The sequence below is a fragment of the Larus michahellis genome, chromosome 1 (genome assembly GCF_964199755.1).
Source record: "Larus michahellis chromosome 1, bLarMic1.1, whole genome shotgun sequence".
NCBI classification, from domain to species: domain Eukaryota; kingdom Metazoa; phylum Chordata; class Aves; order Charadriiformes; family Laridae; genus Larus; species Larus michahellis.
Window position 1 is genome coordinate 116,162,013 of NC_133896.1, and position 18,844 is coordinate 116,180,856.

The 18,844-nt window shown below is 38.8% G+C and overlaps 1 protein-coding gene across 1 annotated transcript in view; it reads left to right on the forward strand.

The window, feature by feature from the left end:
- Window positions 1-577: 577 nt before the first annotated feature.
- NCAM2 (neural cell adhesion molecule 2) overlaps window positions 578-18,844 on the forward strand; it is a 301,713-nt gene continuing 283,446 nt past the window's right edge. The window contains exon 1 of the mRNA XM_074599962.1: window positions 578-1,135. Coding sequence (XP_074456063.1) covers window positions 1,084-1,135 — 52 coding nt within the window. The 5' untranslated portion in view covers window positions 578-1,083. The remainder of the gene's footprint in view (window positions 1,136-18,844) is intronic.

Consider the following 18,844-nt stretch of genomic DNA (forward strand, 5'->3'; position numbering starts at 1 on the left):
CTGCTTTGGAGACCATAGCTTAATTAACACCAAAGAAAAATTACCTCTTCAAAGTCAAGCTGGACAAAATCCCACCTGGTCTCTTTACATTAGGGCAGGCTTTCTCCTTACAAAGCAAGATCCTCAGCGAGACAGCACTGAGGCATCAAAAAGGTAAGCAATTTGTTTTTTATCGGGTTTATTTCACACAGTTGTAAATAGCAGAAGTATTTTTCCCCTCTGTACTAAGAACAAAAGTCAAACCAAGTGAATTCTTACACAGCTAAACGAATAGGTATAAACCCAACATGATGAGTTGGGAGACGCACCCCTACGCGAGGCCCACAGCGCTCCTGCTGTCCCCCCACCCACCCGCGCCGCAGCGCTACCGCAGGCGGAGGGAGCAGGGGAACGGCCGGGCCCCGCGCCGCCCCCGCTCCGCCTCGGCCCCCTCCACCCCGCTCCGCTCACCGCAGCGGGGGGGGCGCGGGGCGGCCGCTGCCGCGAAGCGGCGCCCGCCGCCGCCTAAGAGAAGCCCCGCGGGCAGCCGTTGGGGGTGCCAGAGCCCCCTGGGCGCACCCCCGCGTCGGCTTTCCCTGCCCAGGAGACCGGGGCTTCCCGGTAGGCTTCTCCGTCAAGCTGCCGCCGCCGCCTCTCCCTTTCTGCCTCCCCTCAGGCGACGGCGAGGGGCCGCGGTGGTGGCGAGGCGGGGGAGTTGCCTCACGCCTCCCGGGGCTGGGCGGGGAGGGCGGGCTGCCGGCCGGCGGGCGGGCGTGCGGGCATGGAAGCAGTGAGGCTTCGAACAGGCGGACGCCTCTCAGAGCGGCGGAAGAATCAATGTGCCACCGCTGCCTCTCGTCGGTAGTGCGGCCGTGCGTGTGGCGCGGAGGGATCCGCGCGGTCCGGCGTGTGCCCGCCTCCTGCGCGGCGGCCGCTGCCTCCCCGATATAGTGCGGCGGCGGGAGGCGCGCGCGGTCACTGGGCGAGCGGCGCTGCGCGGTGCGGGGCTGCGCGGTGAGGCGCGGCGCGGACGGCAGCGGGGTTTTGCCTGGGCTGCTCCAGCACCTCCGGCTTGGAACTGTCCGCCGGCGCCAGCTCCTGAACATGAGCCTCCTGCCTCTCTACCTGCTCGGATTGCTCCTCAGTAGCGGGCAAGGTAGGAGCGGGGCTGCCTTCTTTTTTTTTTTTTTTTTTTAATTATTATTATTCTTACCTTTACTGTCTCCTCACTCAGATTAACGTATAACCGGCAAAGAAATGGGGGGGGGGGGAATAAAGCAATGTATCACCGTGGAACCAAATTAAAAAGGACCTAAAACTTGCTTCATTCCCCCCCCCCCCCTTTTTTTTTTTAAGTCGCTAAGGCGGAGAGAGGTATCATTTATGAGGGAAAAAAAGAGGAAACAAAAAAAAAAAGCTGGAAGGTGCTAAGTGCACTTAGTTGCTTTGCATGGGGTTTCGTTTTTGTTTTTTTTTTTGGGGGGTGGGGGGGCGATAAATGTGTCAGGGAGATCGAGCGATTTTAAAAATATAGAGATATATCCCTCTGTCGGGGACCGCACTTTAAAACACGGCGTCTGCTCGAGGGGAAGGCAACGTGGACTTCGTTTTTTTGGGACCGGGGAGAGAAGTGCTGTCGGCAGAGCCGGTTGTGAGAGACCTGGCCCGAAGTCTGGCTGCCGGGGGGTCGCCTCTGCCGGAGACGGTGCCTCTCGCCCCTCGGGGGGCACCGAGAGACCCCCGGCCCCCAGTGGGGGTGGGGGAGAACGCGGAGACTTTTCGCTATGAAATAGGGCGGGGGAGGCAGGTGTGTGCGGAGGGGGCTCTTCGCCTTTTGCATATGTATGAGCTTAATATACATACCTACCGCGCTTCGTGAAATACGGGCTTGGGGGCTGTGGTGTGGATGGGTGTGTTGGTTGGGTTTTTTGTTTGGTTTTTTTCGGGTTTTTTTTGTGTTGCTGTTGTAATATGTATTTATTTATTTATTTTGGATGCCGCCGATGTGATTTCTTGAGGCTTCGTGCTACTTCAGGGGACGGGGCGGGGGAGGGCGCCGGTGCGGGCTGTGGGGCGGGGAGGGCAGGGCAGGGTACCCGGCGGGAGCTGGGGCTGGGGGGAGAGCTGGAGCCCCGGCCGCCTTCCCAAAACTGTTCGGGCAAGTTTCTGGCGAGTCGTTTCGGGGCCGAACCGGGCTGCCGAGCTGCGCCGTGCGGCGCCGCCGGTGCCTCCTGCGGGGTGCCCGCTGCGAGACGCCTGGAAGCGCTACATTGCCTGCCACCTGAGGGGGGGCCGGGGACACCGCCCGCGCTCGGGGCCTTTTTAAGGAGGGTTTAAGGGAGGAAAAAAAAAAGGGAAAATTAAAAAAAAAAAAAAAGAAACCCACCTGGGTGTCAGCAGAGGCGTCAGGGAGCGGCGGGCACCGGCCCTCGGCAGCAGGGGGCGGCAGAGCTCCACGGCGGCGGCAGCCGGCGCTCGGGCCCGGCCTTGCCCCGCGCCGGGGACGGGGGCGGCTGCGGCCCCCACCCCCCGCCGCCGACACTGTGGGGCAGGTTGGGTGCAGGGACCCGCCGGGATCCGCGCTCCGGGACGCCGGGGCTGAGTGTCTCACCCAGAGGCTACGCGGTGTCTTGTGGAGGGGGTAGTGAGATCTGTTGCGCTTGAGAAAAAGGCGGGGGGGGGTAGAGGGTGGCATTATGCCTTGAGCTATTAAGACTGCAGCTCCGAAGGTCTCCTTCAGTGCGTTTATCGCTGAATCTCACACCAAACAGACGTTTTGTCTCGGTGATAAGTAGCAAAGAGCCACCAGATGCTCTCAATTTATGTAGAAATGCTTCTGTGCTTTCGCCACCTCGGGATGAGCTCTGGATGTCTCCCGATTAGCAGCGATTCAGAAATGGTCCGGAGGCTTTTCAGCATAACCGGCACTGGGATGGCAAAGGAGGAGGAGAACGGGAAAGCTTCCTTCAGGCTTTGCATTGATCTGCCTAGGTGTAACGTGTATAGCGGTGTGGTCTGTGGCTCCTGTAACGGAGGAATGGTAGAAAGCTAGTTTGTGAAGTGTGATCACTGCAGCGTAGGAGGATTACATAGTTTTGGTATCTTACTATCACAAATGTCAGGAGATAAATAATGGAGTGAAATTCTAGATGCTATTAAGCTGAGTTATAAAAATTATAGGAGGATAAATATGAGGGGGAAGATAGGAAGAAGAGGAGGAAAGCTGAATAGATCTAATATAGATAGTCTCAATTTAAAAAAAAAAAGCTTTTTTTTTTTTTATTAAAGGGAGTAGATTGTATTGGCAAGGGAAAGATTAAGATTTTTTTGAACTGGCTGTAGAAATAGCAGGAACATGCAGCCTCAGCCCACAGCAGGGGACAGTAAATGGGAGTGGGAAAACATCTGCATATAGAAAATATTCCCATTTAGGTTGCTAGGGGAGAGGAAAATTCTACCGTGGTTGTTTGGTTTTTTTGGTTGTTTTTTTTTAATTATTATTTTAATAAGCATTGGTGCTGTAAAGGATTTATTGTGCATTTTTTATTTTTTGGCACCTCCTTGAAGTAATCTTGAGAATTTCTTGAAGTGATTAAAGTCATTTGAGAGGCTATTCCAAAAACTCTTGGGATTTATCTTTTGGGAACGCAGTGGTGGGGAACACTTACATCATCAACTGAAGGTTGAGATGTTTGTGGGGGTTGGTTTGTTTGTTTTTAAGAAAACCATTGTTATCTGAGTATTAAATAATGACATTTTTGATGTTAAAGTAGAGATAGTGAAGTGTGGATGTTTAAGAAAAAGCCAGTAATTAAATTTGGATCATTTGCTTTGGAAATACTGGAAGTCATAGGTTAAGGATTTATATTTCTAAGAGTATAGCTGCAATAGATTTTTTTTTTTTATGAAGAATGACTGAAGCTTTTGCTTTGGAAAGTGCTGGTGTTTAAGACTGAGAGAGGGAACTGTAATGTAGTCGTTCCATTTCAGAAAACCAGAGCAGTTTGAAAACAAGTAGCAGACAGCAACCCCCTCCCCCAGTCCCTTAAGTTAAGAGCTTATGAATGTCATAATTATCTACCAGGGCCAAATATTCCCTCTCCTAATTTCATCACAAGGGAGGAGTTTAACTGGCAGCATTATTATGCTAAAATAAAAGGATTTTTTTCTTAACCTTTCAAAGCTGTCCAGACAATTCATCCAGAGTGAAAGGCCCAAATTTAATTAGCTTTGCTTTAATAAAAAACAAAACACACACCCCAAACCAACAGAATAGCCTACTCTGCTCTCTAAATCTGCTTTTGACATATGTAGTGATACAACACTTAGAAGAGGAGGCTTCATTGGTTTTTACCAGTGTCTGGGGACACTGACTTGAAGTGGATGAAATGGACATCTTCCCAGATTGCAAAATCCTATTTCTTTTATCACTCTGCATAATACACATTTCTCTAGGTTAACAGATTTTTGTTAAGTTGCAATAGAAAATGTTTTGCTTGCAGAATTTAGTTTATTTTGTGCTCATCCAGGAGATTCATAGGAGTGACTACTTGTTCAGTCATTGTGCTTTAAGTTTCCTCTTTTCACTGCTTTAATACAGAGGTTGTTTCTGTTTTTTTCTGAAGAGTTTCTCTTTACAACTGCTTATAAGGGACTGTTTGTTAATAAGGAACATCCCCCAAAAGAGATGCCAGCATGTGCATCTTATTCACTGCAGAGCAGTCACTTTCTAGAATCCTGCTTCTTTCTGCTTTTTGCACAGGGAATCCATGAAATCTGGAATTTTTGAATCGATGAGTTTGTCTACTGGATTAAGTGGAACTAATATCTTATTTCAGTTGTATACCAAAATCTGAAAAAAGCTGAGACTTCAGCTAACCTTTTTTTTTCTGCTACCAGTTGATTTATACAACTGCATTAAGATTAAAATACATCTGCTACCTTCTCTCTTCTTCACCCTTAAAAAAAAAAAAAAATTCAGACAAAAAGTAATGTTTCATTTGTGTTTTAGCCTATGTAACTCCTCTTCAAGTGAAGATGAGAATGAAAATATCTGCCTGAAAATAAACCTTGACTGATGAGGTGTTCTAGGAGATTGACTTAAGAATGGATGGTTGAGAAATACATAGAGAGTTTTTTTTCATGCACTCCTATTCAAAATGGAGTTAGAGATATTTTTATCATTTGCAGTGGCTCTAAATCATGAAATTTATGAAAGATAAATTCATAGAAATAAGCTTTAAAGTCTTTTCTAAGAGGTTGAATAGCATTATTTTGACTTTGTCTTTTTCTCTTACAGCACATTTCGTGTATTTTAGGTAACTAATTATTTTTATTTACAGGAATGTTATTGGAGTGTTATGACCAATTTATGTATGTTTTGCCTTTCATGGCCTTCTTTTTTCAACAAGTTTTTTTGAGAACAAATACTGTATTTGTCTGCCCTTTCATTGACCTTTTCTTTGAGGCACCTTTCCCAAGTGATTCATGTTTACTTACTGATTTTTCTTCCAGTTTACTCCAGTAATCCCCCAGTTACATTCAGCACATGCCCTTTGATTTCAGCACAATTGAGTCAAGTTAATATGATATTTTGGGAAATATGTTTTAACTACACTGTAATTCGTATCTGTGAGTTGAAAATCCATTATTGAAAGAGTAGGACATAGATTTCTCCAGATAAAGAATCTGAATAATAATAGGTATTCATATTTTAAACAATTTATAACAAATAATTAATGCCAGATGTTTTATTTGGGGTTTATTTGTTTTTTATAAAATAAGGGCAGTGTACTTGATGAAGCATAGTCTGAGATTTTGCGTGTCACAGGTCACTTGAATTTTATTTTCAATGTCTCTTGAAATTCAGAAATGGGAGAGATGCGAGAGAAAACTTAAGGATATCCTGGTGTATTGAAATCTGAAGGCTCATTGGAGTCTGATAGACTAGATCTAGGCCTATTGTTATCTAATATATGGTATCATCACTCTTTGTTTTGACCTAATCAATTAATCATGACCTAATTCTGACCTAGTAATTATGTTCCATCCCCTTCCTCTTTCCCTGCCTAGTGTATTTAACTGCTTTCTAGTTTAGGTATTTGACTAATATATTTCATTTTTTTTAACTAGTTTAAAACTCAGAATAATTTTGAATATTAAATACAGCATTCAGAGAACTACTTGCTGTTATCTCAAGAATCTGAGGATGTCCAGCTTCAGTAACATCATTCTGCATTCTTTCACAGAATACTTTTATTGCTTTTGTAGCTCAGTTTCATTTAATACTGTGATTGTATGGATTTGGATACTTTTAAAGGGTATCAGGAAAATGAATAGAGTCAATGTAAAATGGCAATATACTCCTCACGTGTCTTGTGTTGGGCTGTAACATCTTGAATAAGGTATCTTCAAAAATAAAGGTACCAATCTTATTATTTTTGTTATTTGGCTAAATTTTTGTATTGGCTGTTATCATTTGACTGATGACATTGTTAATTGGAGAAGACATTTTCTAATTTGGTCTGCTGTAGATGAGCTCAGAATCTACCTTTTCATTTATTGAATGAAAAGAATAAAAGTGTCAGAGGAATAAAAAAGAACATAAACAGGGAGACTCATTTATCTGGCTACAGTTATTTGTGGTGACAGTTTATGATATTAAAATCTTTTTGTACCAGAAAAGAAAATCCATTTAGAAGTTACTTAAAAGGTATGTGGAAAGGAAACGAAGAGTACATGTGCATATACAAGTCTACTTTTTAGAAAACCTTGTTTAACAAGACCCCTAAGCCTTTGAGTAACCTGCGTTTGAGTAGCTCCATGGAAGCACTGTTGGTTGTATTAATTCAGCAGACGCCATACTGAGCAGGAGTCATTTGATTTCAGTGGGTTTTGGAGCTGTGGAGTTTGTGAAAGCATCTCTTGAAATAGCAGGAGGTAAACAGCTTTCATTTTTGAAATAGCATGAGATGGGACAATTCTATCCATTTATGCTGCTGTTATAATTTAGGAAATTCTGATTAACAGAAAATTTGTCTCTGCATCTGTGCATCAAAACCTGGATCTTTAATGACATGGCATGGGAGTAGTGGCTTGAACTACAAATGTAAAGTAAGATTTACTGCAGAGTATTTATAAAATAGTCATTAAATGTGAAGATGACCGAGTGTTGTGGCCGAACTCTACTGATTCTAGTCAGAGGAGAATTTCTATTGACTTAAGTTTGGGTTTGCATGAGAGACAAATGTAACCAGTTCTTCAAAACCAATTATTTTACTGTCTCAAGTTAAGTTAATTTGTGAAGGAGGTAGACAGTGAAGTCTATAATCTAAAAATTCATTATATAGTTTCTACCTATTTAAGAACACTACTATCTTAAAAAAACAAACAAAAAAACTCCAAAAAAAACCAAAACAAACACCTTCCGAAATGTTTTACCTGTTTTCTGCTCCTTTTAGAAAATAAAAAAGCAGTTGTTTGATTTCATCTGTTCTTTAATATAATACTCAAGGAACATTTCAAATAGGATGAGTCTTTTAAAAACCTGTTTGAACAAATAATTTCGGTAAGCCTGGAGATTTACTAAGCAAGGCTGTCACTTGCCACCAGTTTATATGATCCAAGTATAATCTTATCTGAAATAGTCAGTCTGCGGATGGACAATATCCAGATAAACTTGGGAAACAACATTAAGTACTATCAGGGTTTAGTCAACTTCTTCATTGGTCCTGTGTATCATTACTGAAATAAATTTCCTTTTATTTAAGTACTATAGAAGTTTCTTCAACAACTAGCTTTACATAAAAAGCATAAACCAGTTAATTTATATCTATTTAAGATGTAGTGGCTCTCTTTCAGAAAAAAATGAAGAAGATGGGAGTACAAATAGCTCTTTTTCGCTTTGCCCAGTTATGTTTTTTCCTTCTACCTAAATTTTTATTGTCACTTTAGGAGGGTACACTTTTTTTAATTAGTGTTCTAATTACCTGAGTAGTGTTGCTAAACAGCAGACAAAGATTGTTGAATAACTTCATAATTCAGCAAAATTCAAAGTAATACATATTATACCTGTAGCATGTGAACAAATTGTTAGGATATGAATGAAAATTCCCTTTTTTAAATGACCTTTCCAGTTAGCTAATATTAAACTGATTATTTACATTGCAGTTGTAGCCTAAGTGAAAATACCAGTAGTTTGACTGACTGAGCTGAAATTCGTACTTGGAATTCATATATGAAATTCATACAAAGAATTACTGTCCTCATCACTTTACCCAAGTGGTGCCATTTGGAGCATACTATGAATTCAGTTTAAAAACAAAATCATTGCTGTCAATTTTCCTGCTACTAAAACACATTCCACCATACTCAGTCAAGCTGCAAACAATTTCAAACCCATTAACTTCATAGACGTTTGTACTGCAGCTGAATTTGGCTTGTATGAAGTTGGGTCTGTACTTAAAATAATAAAGTATTTACAAAGAGGGAGACAGTGTATGGAGATCCTTGTAGCATGTGTTGCAGATAGACAAAAACAGGTAGGGAGAGGTAATTCTGTCTGTTACTGTGAATAGTTTTCTGTACTGCTCACACAAAATGAATTTTCTTCTTTATTATAATAGGAAAGATTTAATCAGAACTGCAATGTTATGTCAATATTATGTTATCTTAATTCATTAAAGCAAAATAAACTAAAGATCCAGGGTTTGGGGGAGAGGGTAGAAAAGGTGTTAAATCTACTGAAGACCAGTTAACAGGAATAACATAATATACCATTATATAATATAACATTATCTTTAAAATTCTTGAACATCTCATAAAATAACATGCTTATGGGATCAGAACAAAGATTGATGTACTCCAGTGACCTTGATCTGACAGAAATTCAAGACAAGAGTTGTAAAGAAACAACAAGAAAGTACAGAACAAGAACAGTGTGATACTTCTGTCAGTGCACCCTACAACATTCAGGGATATGTCAGGTTATAACTATGTAATCTTCCTTAATAATCTTGGCAGATCTTTGTTGCATGAATTTGTTCTTAAGCCTGTCAATACTTTGATCTACTTGGTACACTGTGTCAACAGCTTAAACAAGGGAAAAATGCTGAAAGAAGCCTGAAAAAAATAATGCTCAGTCCCTTAGTTGCTGTGTTAGAGTAATACTATTTCCTTGCTCAACTCTTCCATGACATTCACAATTGTATATACCATAGAGAAACTGACCACCTCTTGTGTGAAGGGCTCAGAACTACATGCCTATGTTCTTGGATTTTCCAGCAATTTAGTTACGTGTTTTGTTTGGTGTTTCTTTCTTACTTTTTTTTTTAAAGTATTTTATTTATTTTCCTAGTCTTTTGGTCATGTTTATCTTAATTTAAAAAACAACAGTGTGAAGCACCTGTATTTTAAGCTGATCTGCATCAGTCTAATTTAAAAAAAAAAACACAACTCCTTGTTCATAAGTATCTCTTTTGCATTGTAATCAGTATTGCAAATTCTGCCTTACAAGGGGTGGGGGCTAAAAATATTTGAGCACTTACACTGCTAAAATGAATACTGAGAGAGATTTGATTGCTAGGAAGATGATTTCCAGGGATGAACACACAGAATTTGCAGAGGTACTTGAAAGCATGAAATGTGAGTAAAGGCATATAAACTGGTCACAAAAAACCTTTCAGGGTGAAAATTAATTTCTGGCCAAAAAAAAGCAATGACTCTGGAGCACTATAAGAATGAGAGGGAAGAAGTATGGATATTCTTAAGATGGTCTTTTATTAATTTATGAAAGGATTACATTTAATGGGTCCCCAGAATGTCCCAGGGGAGATCCCTTCAAATGATATCCTTCTGAGAAATTCTTCGTATAAAAGTTCTTATGATGTAGGGGAAAAGTAATTGCTGAATGATACTTTCTGCAAAATATAATTATTTCAATGTTTTCAGTCCCTTAATAGGTGTTACATAGCAGATACTACTTCTTAATGCAGTAAGAATTGCCAGAGTTTCTTTGGTACCTGTTGCAAATTCTGCTGGTGTCACTAGATGTTGTCTGTAAATTTACAAAAAAAAAAAGTCTGAAATTCTTTTTTCACTTTCAAAGAGACGTAAGCAAGTAGAAGAAAACTGTTCTTCGAAAATGCAGACTTAAGTGATTTATTTGCATATAAAACAATAATAGAGAACTGCAGAGATAAAATTGCACAGAGCATTGAAGCATAGTGGTTTTTTGCTAATCACCTGAATGATTTTGTATAAGACATCCGTATTTCACAATAGAAGGTTTGCTTTTATTGCTTTCTGTTTGCTTTTTGTTCCTACATTCAAATTTTGTAAGTCTTATCTGGGTTTTGAAGTTCAAGATTAATTATACCCAACTGGCCATCAGTAATAAATAATGCAATAATTCATGTACTTCTGTGCTTTCTGTGTTGGGGAATAATGCCCTAACTTTAGATTTATGAAAAAACAAATGCTGACTTTTTCCAATGTAGACTGTCTATGTTATAATATGAATGCTACATCTACCTCTAGCCTGTATAGTTTATTTTAAGAAAATCATGTTATGCGAGATGAGTTCTGCTGACAGAACTGTGCGCACCCTGCAGCCATGGAACTCCCACTGAAGTCGATGGGAGACTTGTGTGCCAAGAGTTCTGTTTCAGGGGTTGTACTGATTGCAGCTTACAGGGTCTGATTGAAGCTTTCAGGAGTTGTATAACTCCCATGTGAGTATGTGGAAATTTCGATTTAGTAAAGAATAGAAAATCAAGCTCTAACTTTATGTATATTTAGGTAGTGGGCATGTTTAGAAAGTGGTGCTGAAAAAGCGTGGGGCTAACCTAACAGCATAGAACTAAGAACTAACGGGATGATCTGGTGTGCCAGGTTCTAGTCAAGATAGTATGTGAGGCAAAAAGGATATTTTTCTCTGTGTTTTTGTCAATAATAAAACCAAAGACATTGTAAGCTACTGATTTCATTTTATTCCTGTGGGAACATATGAGAGCGTTGAGCTTTGTGCAATTTATCATTATGGTCACTTAGTTGTTGCAGCCCAGGTCATAGCTGTGTTGGGGAGTATACTGTTCAGTATAAAAGTTCATCATTTGGTTTTGCTTGTGTTTTGAGAGTTTCAATTTACTTGTTTGTTTTGGTTTGTGTCTTTGCAGTGCTAGTCAAAATTGTTCCTTAGACCTTCAGTATTCAAGTCATGCCTGTAGGTCTGTAAGCCTACTGTCTGAGCAATCAGATGTTAAATGGATTTGTGCCAGTTTATGGCAGTTCCACACATTGGGTTCAACAGCTTTCAGCATTTAGTTGAAATAATCCTTCCCAACAACTTTGCGTTACATTTCTGTGAATGTCTTTGGATTATACAACCTGCGTACATACAGAATTTATATTGCTGGGTTTGAGAACTCTCTCATAGGTGATGTCCTTCTAAACTCACTGTAGACTTATTCTGAATTTACCATTCTTGAAAGTAAATTTACAGATGTTTACTTAAAGTCATAGTAGTGGGTTTCAGTTCAGAGAGCATGATTTGCTTACATGCTGATAATTTTAAAATGAATTTTGATCATATATTCACTCCTTCTACAGCATTTGCAAATATAAATCAAAAGATTCCTAAGTGTGTTGTAAAATATCAGGAATTGCTTGCTTCATTCTGTGCAACCATTTACATGCCATCCTCTGATAGCCTTTTTTTGTTGTCGTTGTCCTAATGAGTGAACACCTTAGCTGCTATATATAACAGCAGATCTGGCTGGGGAAACTATTGTTTCCTGTAAAAATGTTGATGAAAAGAAATGTACTTTCCTATGAATCATGTATTTTGCATTTTTAGCTATACGGGATCTCATTAAAAAAAAAAAACACAAAACAAAACCAAAAAAACCCACAAAACAAAACAAAACCAAAAAAAACCCAAGCAACCACAACTAAACAAACCCAATAAATACTCCTTTTCAAGAGTCCTTTTACTGTTAGATGGAGTTCTGATATCTGTTCTTCTGTGGCCATTTTAAACCAGGAAAGGTAACTGTGGCCATTGACTGGATGGAAAAATTAAAAGAATAAGAGACTTTATTATCATGTAAATATTATAAAAGCTATTCTAAAGAAATCTTACTTTATTTTTTTTTATTGTGATTAGTGAATGTTACCATTACTTTAAATGTGTTTGTGACTATTTTCCAGACTATGAAGCACACTGAACACAATCCTGAAAGGTTTCTAGGTAGTCTCTGTTTACACCCAGATCAATGAAAGTTATCCCTGCAGAAAACCTGTTCCTAACTGTGCTGAATCTATTACCTGTGACCTGCAGGTATTAAAGAAGTAACATCTTTATCTACCAACCTGTAGAACAATCCATTTCTACAGTAATGTTCTGTGTTTACCTATGAAAATGGTGTAATGAATTTTGTAACTACGTTTGTGAACGTTTGATCAGAAAAAACATGTTTAAAAAAAAAAAGGAGGGGGGGAAACTCAAGCATCAGGAAGGCAGGAACACCTAATATTTATTGAAGGTGTATGTTTTCCTCAAAGAAGAGACACTTCTCTCCTTGGTCATTGTTGGGGGGGTTTTTTGTTTGTTTGGGATTTTTTTTTGGGGGGGAGCTATTAAAAAATAAAATTCTGGTTTTATAGTCCAGGTGTGTGTTACAGCATCACACGATGTTTCACATAACGGGTCTGAAAGATTTTATTTGTAAGACTGGAAGACAAACCTTACTTAGAGGTATCTTCTGCACGACAGACCTTTTGTGTTTGGCATTGAGTTGTAGGTTTTTGTCATAAGAACACTGAAGACTGAACAAAGGTCAATTGGACTGTTTCCTCGAGATAAAGTGAACATTGTTAAGAGCCACGTTTGTTGAAATCATGACGTGATATGTGGTGTCACTTTCTGTTAACATCTGATTCTATTCTTTTTACCTACTCTTGACTGTTAAGAAACGTTAATCGCTTCTCTTGCAAATAGGCCATCATGAGGTTTTTAAAATGTTGGGAAGAGGTAATCTAGGCATTCTCTCTCACAAGTGTTCATTAGATGCATAAAAACCTAGAATAGCTCTGCTGTTCATATTTCCACTTGAATTGTAGCCACATTTGCAAATACACATGTGTTCCGAACTTACTTTGCTGGAATTATCAAATAAGTTTAAAAAGTAATATCTTAAAATTCTTGTTACCTGAGGTTTTTCTAAAATTCAATCCTAAAAATAGCTGCACGTGTCTACAGCAAAGAACTACTAAAACAACAAAAATGAGAATGTAAGCCTTTCTAAGCAGTTGTTAGGGGAAAAATGCACAGTGAAGCAAAATCTACTTTTCATAGTCAACACTTTTATACAAAACAGACATTTGTATTATCACTCCGAGTTTTAATTGTTCATGAAATACCTTTGTGTAAGGCTTAATTCCTTACTACGTGAAGAATTGCTTTAATTTAGTCTTTACGTTATAAAAATACTTCTGGGGTCCTGCTGTCTTACAAGAAGTGAAATCAGAGTGGAAACAGTTAACTTTCTCAGATTCATTGAGTTAATGCTGAGCTCTGCCCTACATCCGTTTGGCAGAATTTCTCTTCTCGAGCAACGTTTTCATTCACTTGCATTGTACAATGTAACTGCATAACTTAAACTGAATTTTTGAGGTAAATATTTCTGTCATAAAACTTTTGATTCCAACCTCTTACATTTGGTAATGCATATGGTCAGTTTACAACTTGGCAATAAAAAGGGCTGATTCAATTGAAAAATTAAGTATGTGATTTGCTGGTAATTGCAAGTAAAAAGTAAAATATATTTTTTGTTATCAGAGTGTAGTACCTGTCTCTTTAAAATTACATGGTCTGTCCATTCAATGTCATACGTATAGATATTCACAAAATGAAATCTATTATAACTCATGCAAATGGCATCTTAGTTTGCAGAGAGAAGCTAAAGAAGGCTAAATGAGGGTGGAGACTTCCTATTTTTTACTTTAGAAATAGTTTCTGCAGATTAGAGAAGTGAAGACCACTTTGTTTTTTCTATAAGGTTGTACTAAATAACGTGTTTTCCATAATTATCTGTTCAGTATTATTGATGAAGTCTAAAATTACTTCTCTGTACTTGTCTCTGGAATGCGTATACCACCCAGTATCAGTAACATACTGAGGAATTCTCAATATGAGATGGATTAAGCCTCACAACACCTCCAGCCTCACCATTGGAAAAGTAGGGAATTGAGGTAGCAGGTATGTTCACTTGTTGTTTTCTAAGCAGATGCAAACTCTCCTTGCTCGTGCTCCCAGTTAACTGAAGACAAACTAGCTCCAAATAAAAACCTGAAACTACCATTCCTGTGACAGTGCTTGAACAAACTGTTGTTACGGCTTATTAACATTAGCATAGTGTTGTGGTAATTACAGGGCCATTAGATTGCATCTGGCCAACTCAGAGCATGCATCTGCCTGCCAAAGATTGTGTTGACCTGCCCACAGCAAGATAAAGGCAGGACAGTGCAAAGATTCTCAAGTTAAAGGAAACCTAAACTAGTAATTCTAAATGGCATGGCTTCTTCCTTATGGCCTAAACCAGTAATTCTAAATGGCACAGCGTCTTCCTTATGGTACGGAGTACCCACTCCTGTCAGGAGCAAGAGAACTGGAGGAGGACTTCTGACTCCACATAAATAGTTTCATTTGCCATAGTCTGTGACCATGTTGACATACGTGTATTGTTTCCAGCCTTAGGCTGAGTTAAGGTGTCTCGGCATCATACTTATTCACATTTCTGCTGCTGATGTCATAGGCACTGGCAGCTTGGTCCACAGCTGTGCATATATGACCTAAATAGAGGAGATACCACACTGAGCAATAAATTTGATTCAGTGTCCTGAGTCTTTAGGGTGGTCTTTTCAGACACTCAGTGTTATTCCATAAATTCTAGGAAGCCATACCTGTTGTACTTTATTGGGGCACTCAATGTGGCACATTGTTCTGAGAGTGCTCACACAATTTCTATTCATGAAGTAAGAGTCAAAACTTCCTTTGGGAAGACAGTCTAGTACCAGATTCAAACTGCTATAACTGAAAGGACGTGAGCTACTAGTGAGAAAGAAAATCCCAGCTTTATTAAATCAATAATACTTAAAGTGTTTTAAATTTGAAAGTCATTACTTTATCTTCAATCAAAATGTATATTTTTGTTTGTCGTATGAATAAAACCGGAGATTAGATCAGATAAATTGTATTGTGTAGGAATGGTTGGTATTCAATAGATACCCATGTAAACAGGGAAGAAAGATTTCATGAAGAAGTATGAGAGACTATACTTTTCGTGTTAGAACACTGTTAGCAGGCAGGAAACCTGGGTTCTCCCATTGTGAAGCTTTGTGACTTACTACAAATAACTTTATTTGTGCCTCAGGAATTTTACCTGTTAATATGGCCCAATGTATACTCTGAATCAACTAATTCTGGGACCAGAAAGAAAAGGGATGTGTTAATGTTGCATCTTAGACAGTAATCCTTACTTAATATGTTGGATTTTGTTTTAATTCTGTCATAGTCTGTGAAACAGAAATGTTTTAATGTTTACTGCCTTGGTTTTGCTAAAATTTGTCTTTTAGCATTAAAACCAGGATGGGAAATGAGAGAAGTCATGCCCCCGTGGTTTTTGTTGGTTTGGTTTGGTTTTTTTGTTTGTTTGGGCTTTTTTGTTGTTGTTTTTTCCATAATTTTACTGAGGTTCCACATTTTATTGATGTGACGTGAAACTTAAAAATCTCGATTGAGGTCAGACAAAGTCCATTGTGAATACAGAATTGAATCAGATAACCTGATTTCATTCCAGTGTTTTAACAGTCACCCTGCTTTTATTTTATGATAAGATATGGAGTCAAAACTGACATGAAAATATGCAGTGACTGTAAACTGATTTCACTGTTCTTTAGGGGTGTGCATGCTGATGCCAGCAGCTCTGTCTTAAATAGGCTTTATCTGAGGCTAGAGTGTTTGGTGGGTGTGATGATTTAGCATTCCTTTAGGATCCTAAGGAGTATCCCCAGAAATCCTTATTTAAATCTGCAGATTAGCAAGTGGAATGCTCTGTTCTTCTTTTTTAAGAAGACGAGGAAACAAAATAGAAATGTGCTTTTTGGTGAGAAACTAGGTTAAGTCGGGGGGAGGGGGGGAGGAAATCAAACAGGAAAAAAAAAAACCCACCCAAAACAAAACCAAAAAAACAGCCTACAGATTCTGTAAGATCTGTATTTAAATGTTTTTCTGAAGTTCCCCACTCACTAGTCTAACATTGGATCAGAAATTACTTTTTTTTTAGTTTTGAAATAATAACTGTCATCATTTATCTCTTTTAAGAATGAAAGTGAATAATCAAATTGTCTTCTTTCTATGGCCAAACAGGCTGTTTTGGTGTTCAAGGCTGGTTGTGAACATGGGACTGGTAACGCTTTAAGTAGATGAAACTGGGTGAGAAAGATGCTGTCAGTATTGATAGGCTCAGAATCCGACCAAGATCTTTCTTCTTTCTTGCAAACTCCATTTACTAAAATTACCAGACTGGATATCTGTAGTGTTGGGGTTTTCAATCTGTTTTTGGAATGAAGGTGGACCTACCTTTATCTTCCTGAGTTTTGTTTCCTTTTAATTAAAAATGGGATCGAATCACATAGTTGTCTTTGTGATCCTCAAACACATTGAAATAGTAGTACAAAAATAGTAGATTAATTACTGGTAATATTAGTTGCAAATATAGAAATAGCAAAATAGTGTTATCAATTCCATCATCTGTTAACATAAAAAAAGGGCATTAATGTTACTTATGCAAGTGTTTTGAACAAGCATTTTACAGGGTGCCAAGTGCTGGTACAACCTGTGTGGATTCTTTAATTCACACAGTAAAAATGAGGAGGGCTCTGAAATGCTGATTGGAACACGCATTCCCTGATCCCCTAGCACAAATGAGAGAACAGAGCAATTAGAAGGGCAAAATTTGTGTGTTCCCTGCATTGTTTGTATACATAAGAGGTTATCTATTTCTGCAAATTGGATTAGCTGTATAAACATCAGCATAATTTATTTAAAGTCAGGTCTCAAAGCCTTGGAAAAGAATAGTGGAAGAACAGGAAGGGGGGGTAAAAAGAAGAGAGGTACAGAGAATGTACAGAAGAGAGGTACAGAGAATGCAGCTGTACTTGTGTATAGTTCCTGTAACTTGTGTATAACTGGATGTATTTTAATACACCAGCATTTCTTTGTGTTTTAGCTGTTGGCAATGTAGAGAGCTTGAGACTCAAACCTCTATGTAAGGGCTGTTGAAATTACAAATTTAAAACTAATCATACTTCATAAATTCATAAAATCAATCACCACCTCCTTCTGAGGATCTATGAATATTCATACTTCTTCCCCATATGACTTGCAGAAATGATGATGCGCCTTCCAAATGGATATATATAGTTGGTTCCTTGAAGTCAATAACATAACTTCTATTTAACTTCCCTAGTGCTTGGATTTTGTTCAGTGTATTTGCACTGAAAGGAACATTTTGGGAAGCTTCCCTGCCTGCAGCCATGGTGATAGGATGAGAGGCACAGACAGGTGGCTCTGTTATGTCTCTGCAGAGGTCTGTTAGTGGTCTGAGGTGCACTGCTCTTCTGGGTTCCACAGCGCTAAAAAGAAAAACATGGTTCTCCCTTCCTGTAGGGACTACTCAGATGAAGAAAAGTATAACCTATGCTAACATAAACAAGTTAATTTATTATTAATATTGATAGAATTAACCATCAGAGTAACTCCATACAGAAAGGTAGTACAACTTGGTCAGAGATACTAGGACGTTTGTGTGGGTGGTTTTGAGTTTGGTTTTTTATTTTTTTTTTATTATGAGAATACTTTTAATCTCTCTATTCATTTGGATCTTCAATACATATTTTTTAATTTCTCTGGTCTTCAGTTAGTATCCTCTCCAAAGAGATTCTTTATATTGTTTGTGAAACATTAAAACTGTAAATGTTTATTAGTTTGTGTATCAATTAAATACTTCTTGAAAATGATGTAAGTATCTTAGTAAAAAGTATCCTTTTTGTTACTTAAATGAAAATGGTTTTGGTTGTTTTTTGTTTTTTTTTCCCTCATGTTTGAATAGGCTGCTTGATAAGAGCAGTTACAGTTGTATTAGAAGTTCTGATTTGTTGCATGTAATGTGTACCTTGATTTTTTTCCAATCTTGATTGTTGATTTTACAGACCAAAATCTGTCACTTTGGTAAATGAGATGTTTTATTTAATCTCCAGTCTTAAATGCAGCCTTCTAAAAGAGGGATCTTTTTTGAGTGCAAAGTTCGTTGTCATGTTGCTAGTGTGTGTTTCTGACCAGAATGCAAAGTAGCTTTAATCCATACATTCTTTTTTCCCTGTACTGGGATAGCTGCCAAATATATGTCAGCGATTAACTTCTGAATGTGTCAGCTATGAAAAATGCAGTTCATTGTTTCTTGACTAGTTAACAGCTAGTTAAAAGGCAGGAACAGCTCAAATGAGAGGGAAGTACTCTATGTTTTGAATCCAAAATATTCAGGCTGTTTAAACTACTGTGAGAAAGAAAAAAAGATAAATATCAGTTCTAGGAGGGATTTTTAGGCAGACAAAAATACTTAGCTGATTCTTCAAATCAAAACATGCCAGGTTACGGGATAAAGTTATCTGATGAAATTATGGTCAGTTACAGGCAATTTTCAATAAAGGGTTATGTAATTCAATATTTAAGCCTCTGTTTCACTCATGTGAAAAGCAAGACAACAATAATGCCCCAAAAAACACCCTACAAGAAGTCTCTCTCAAA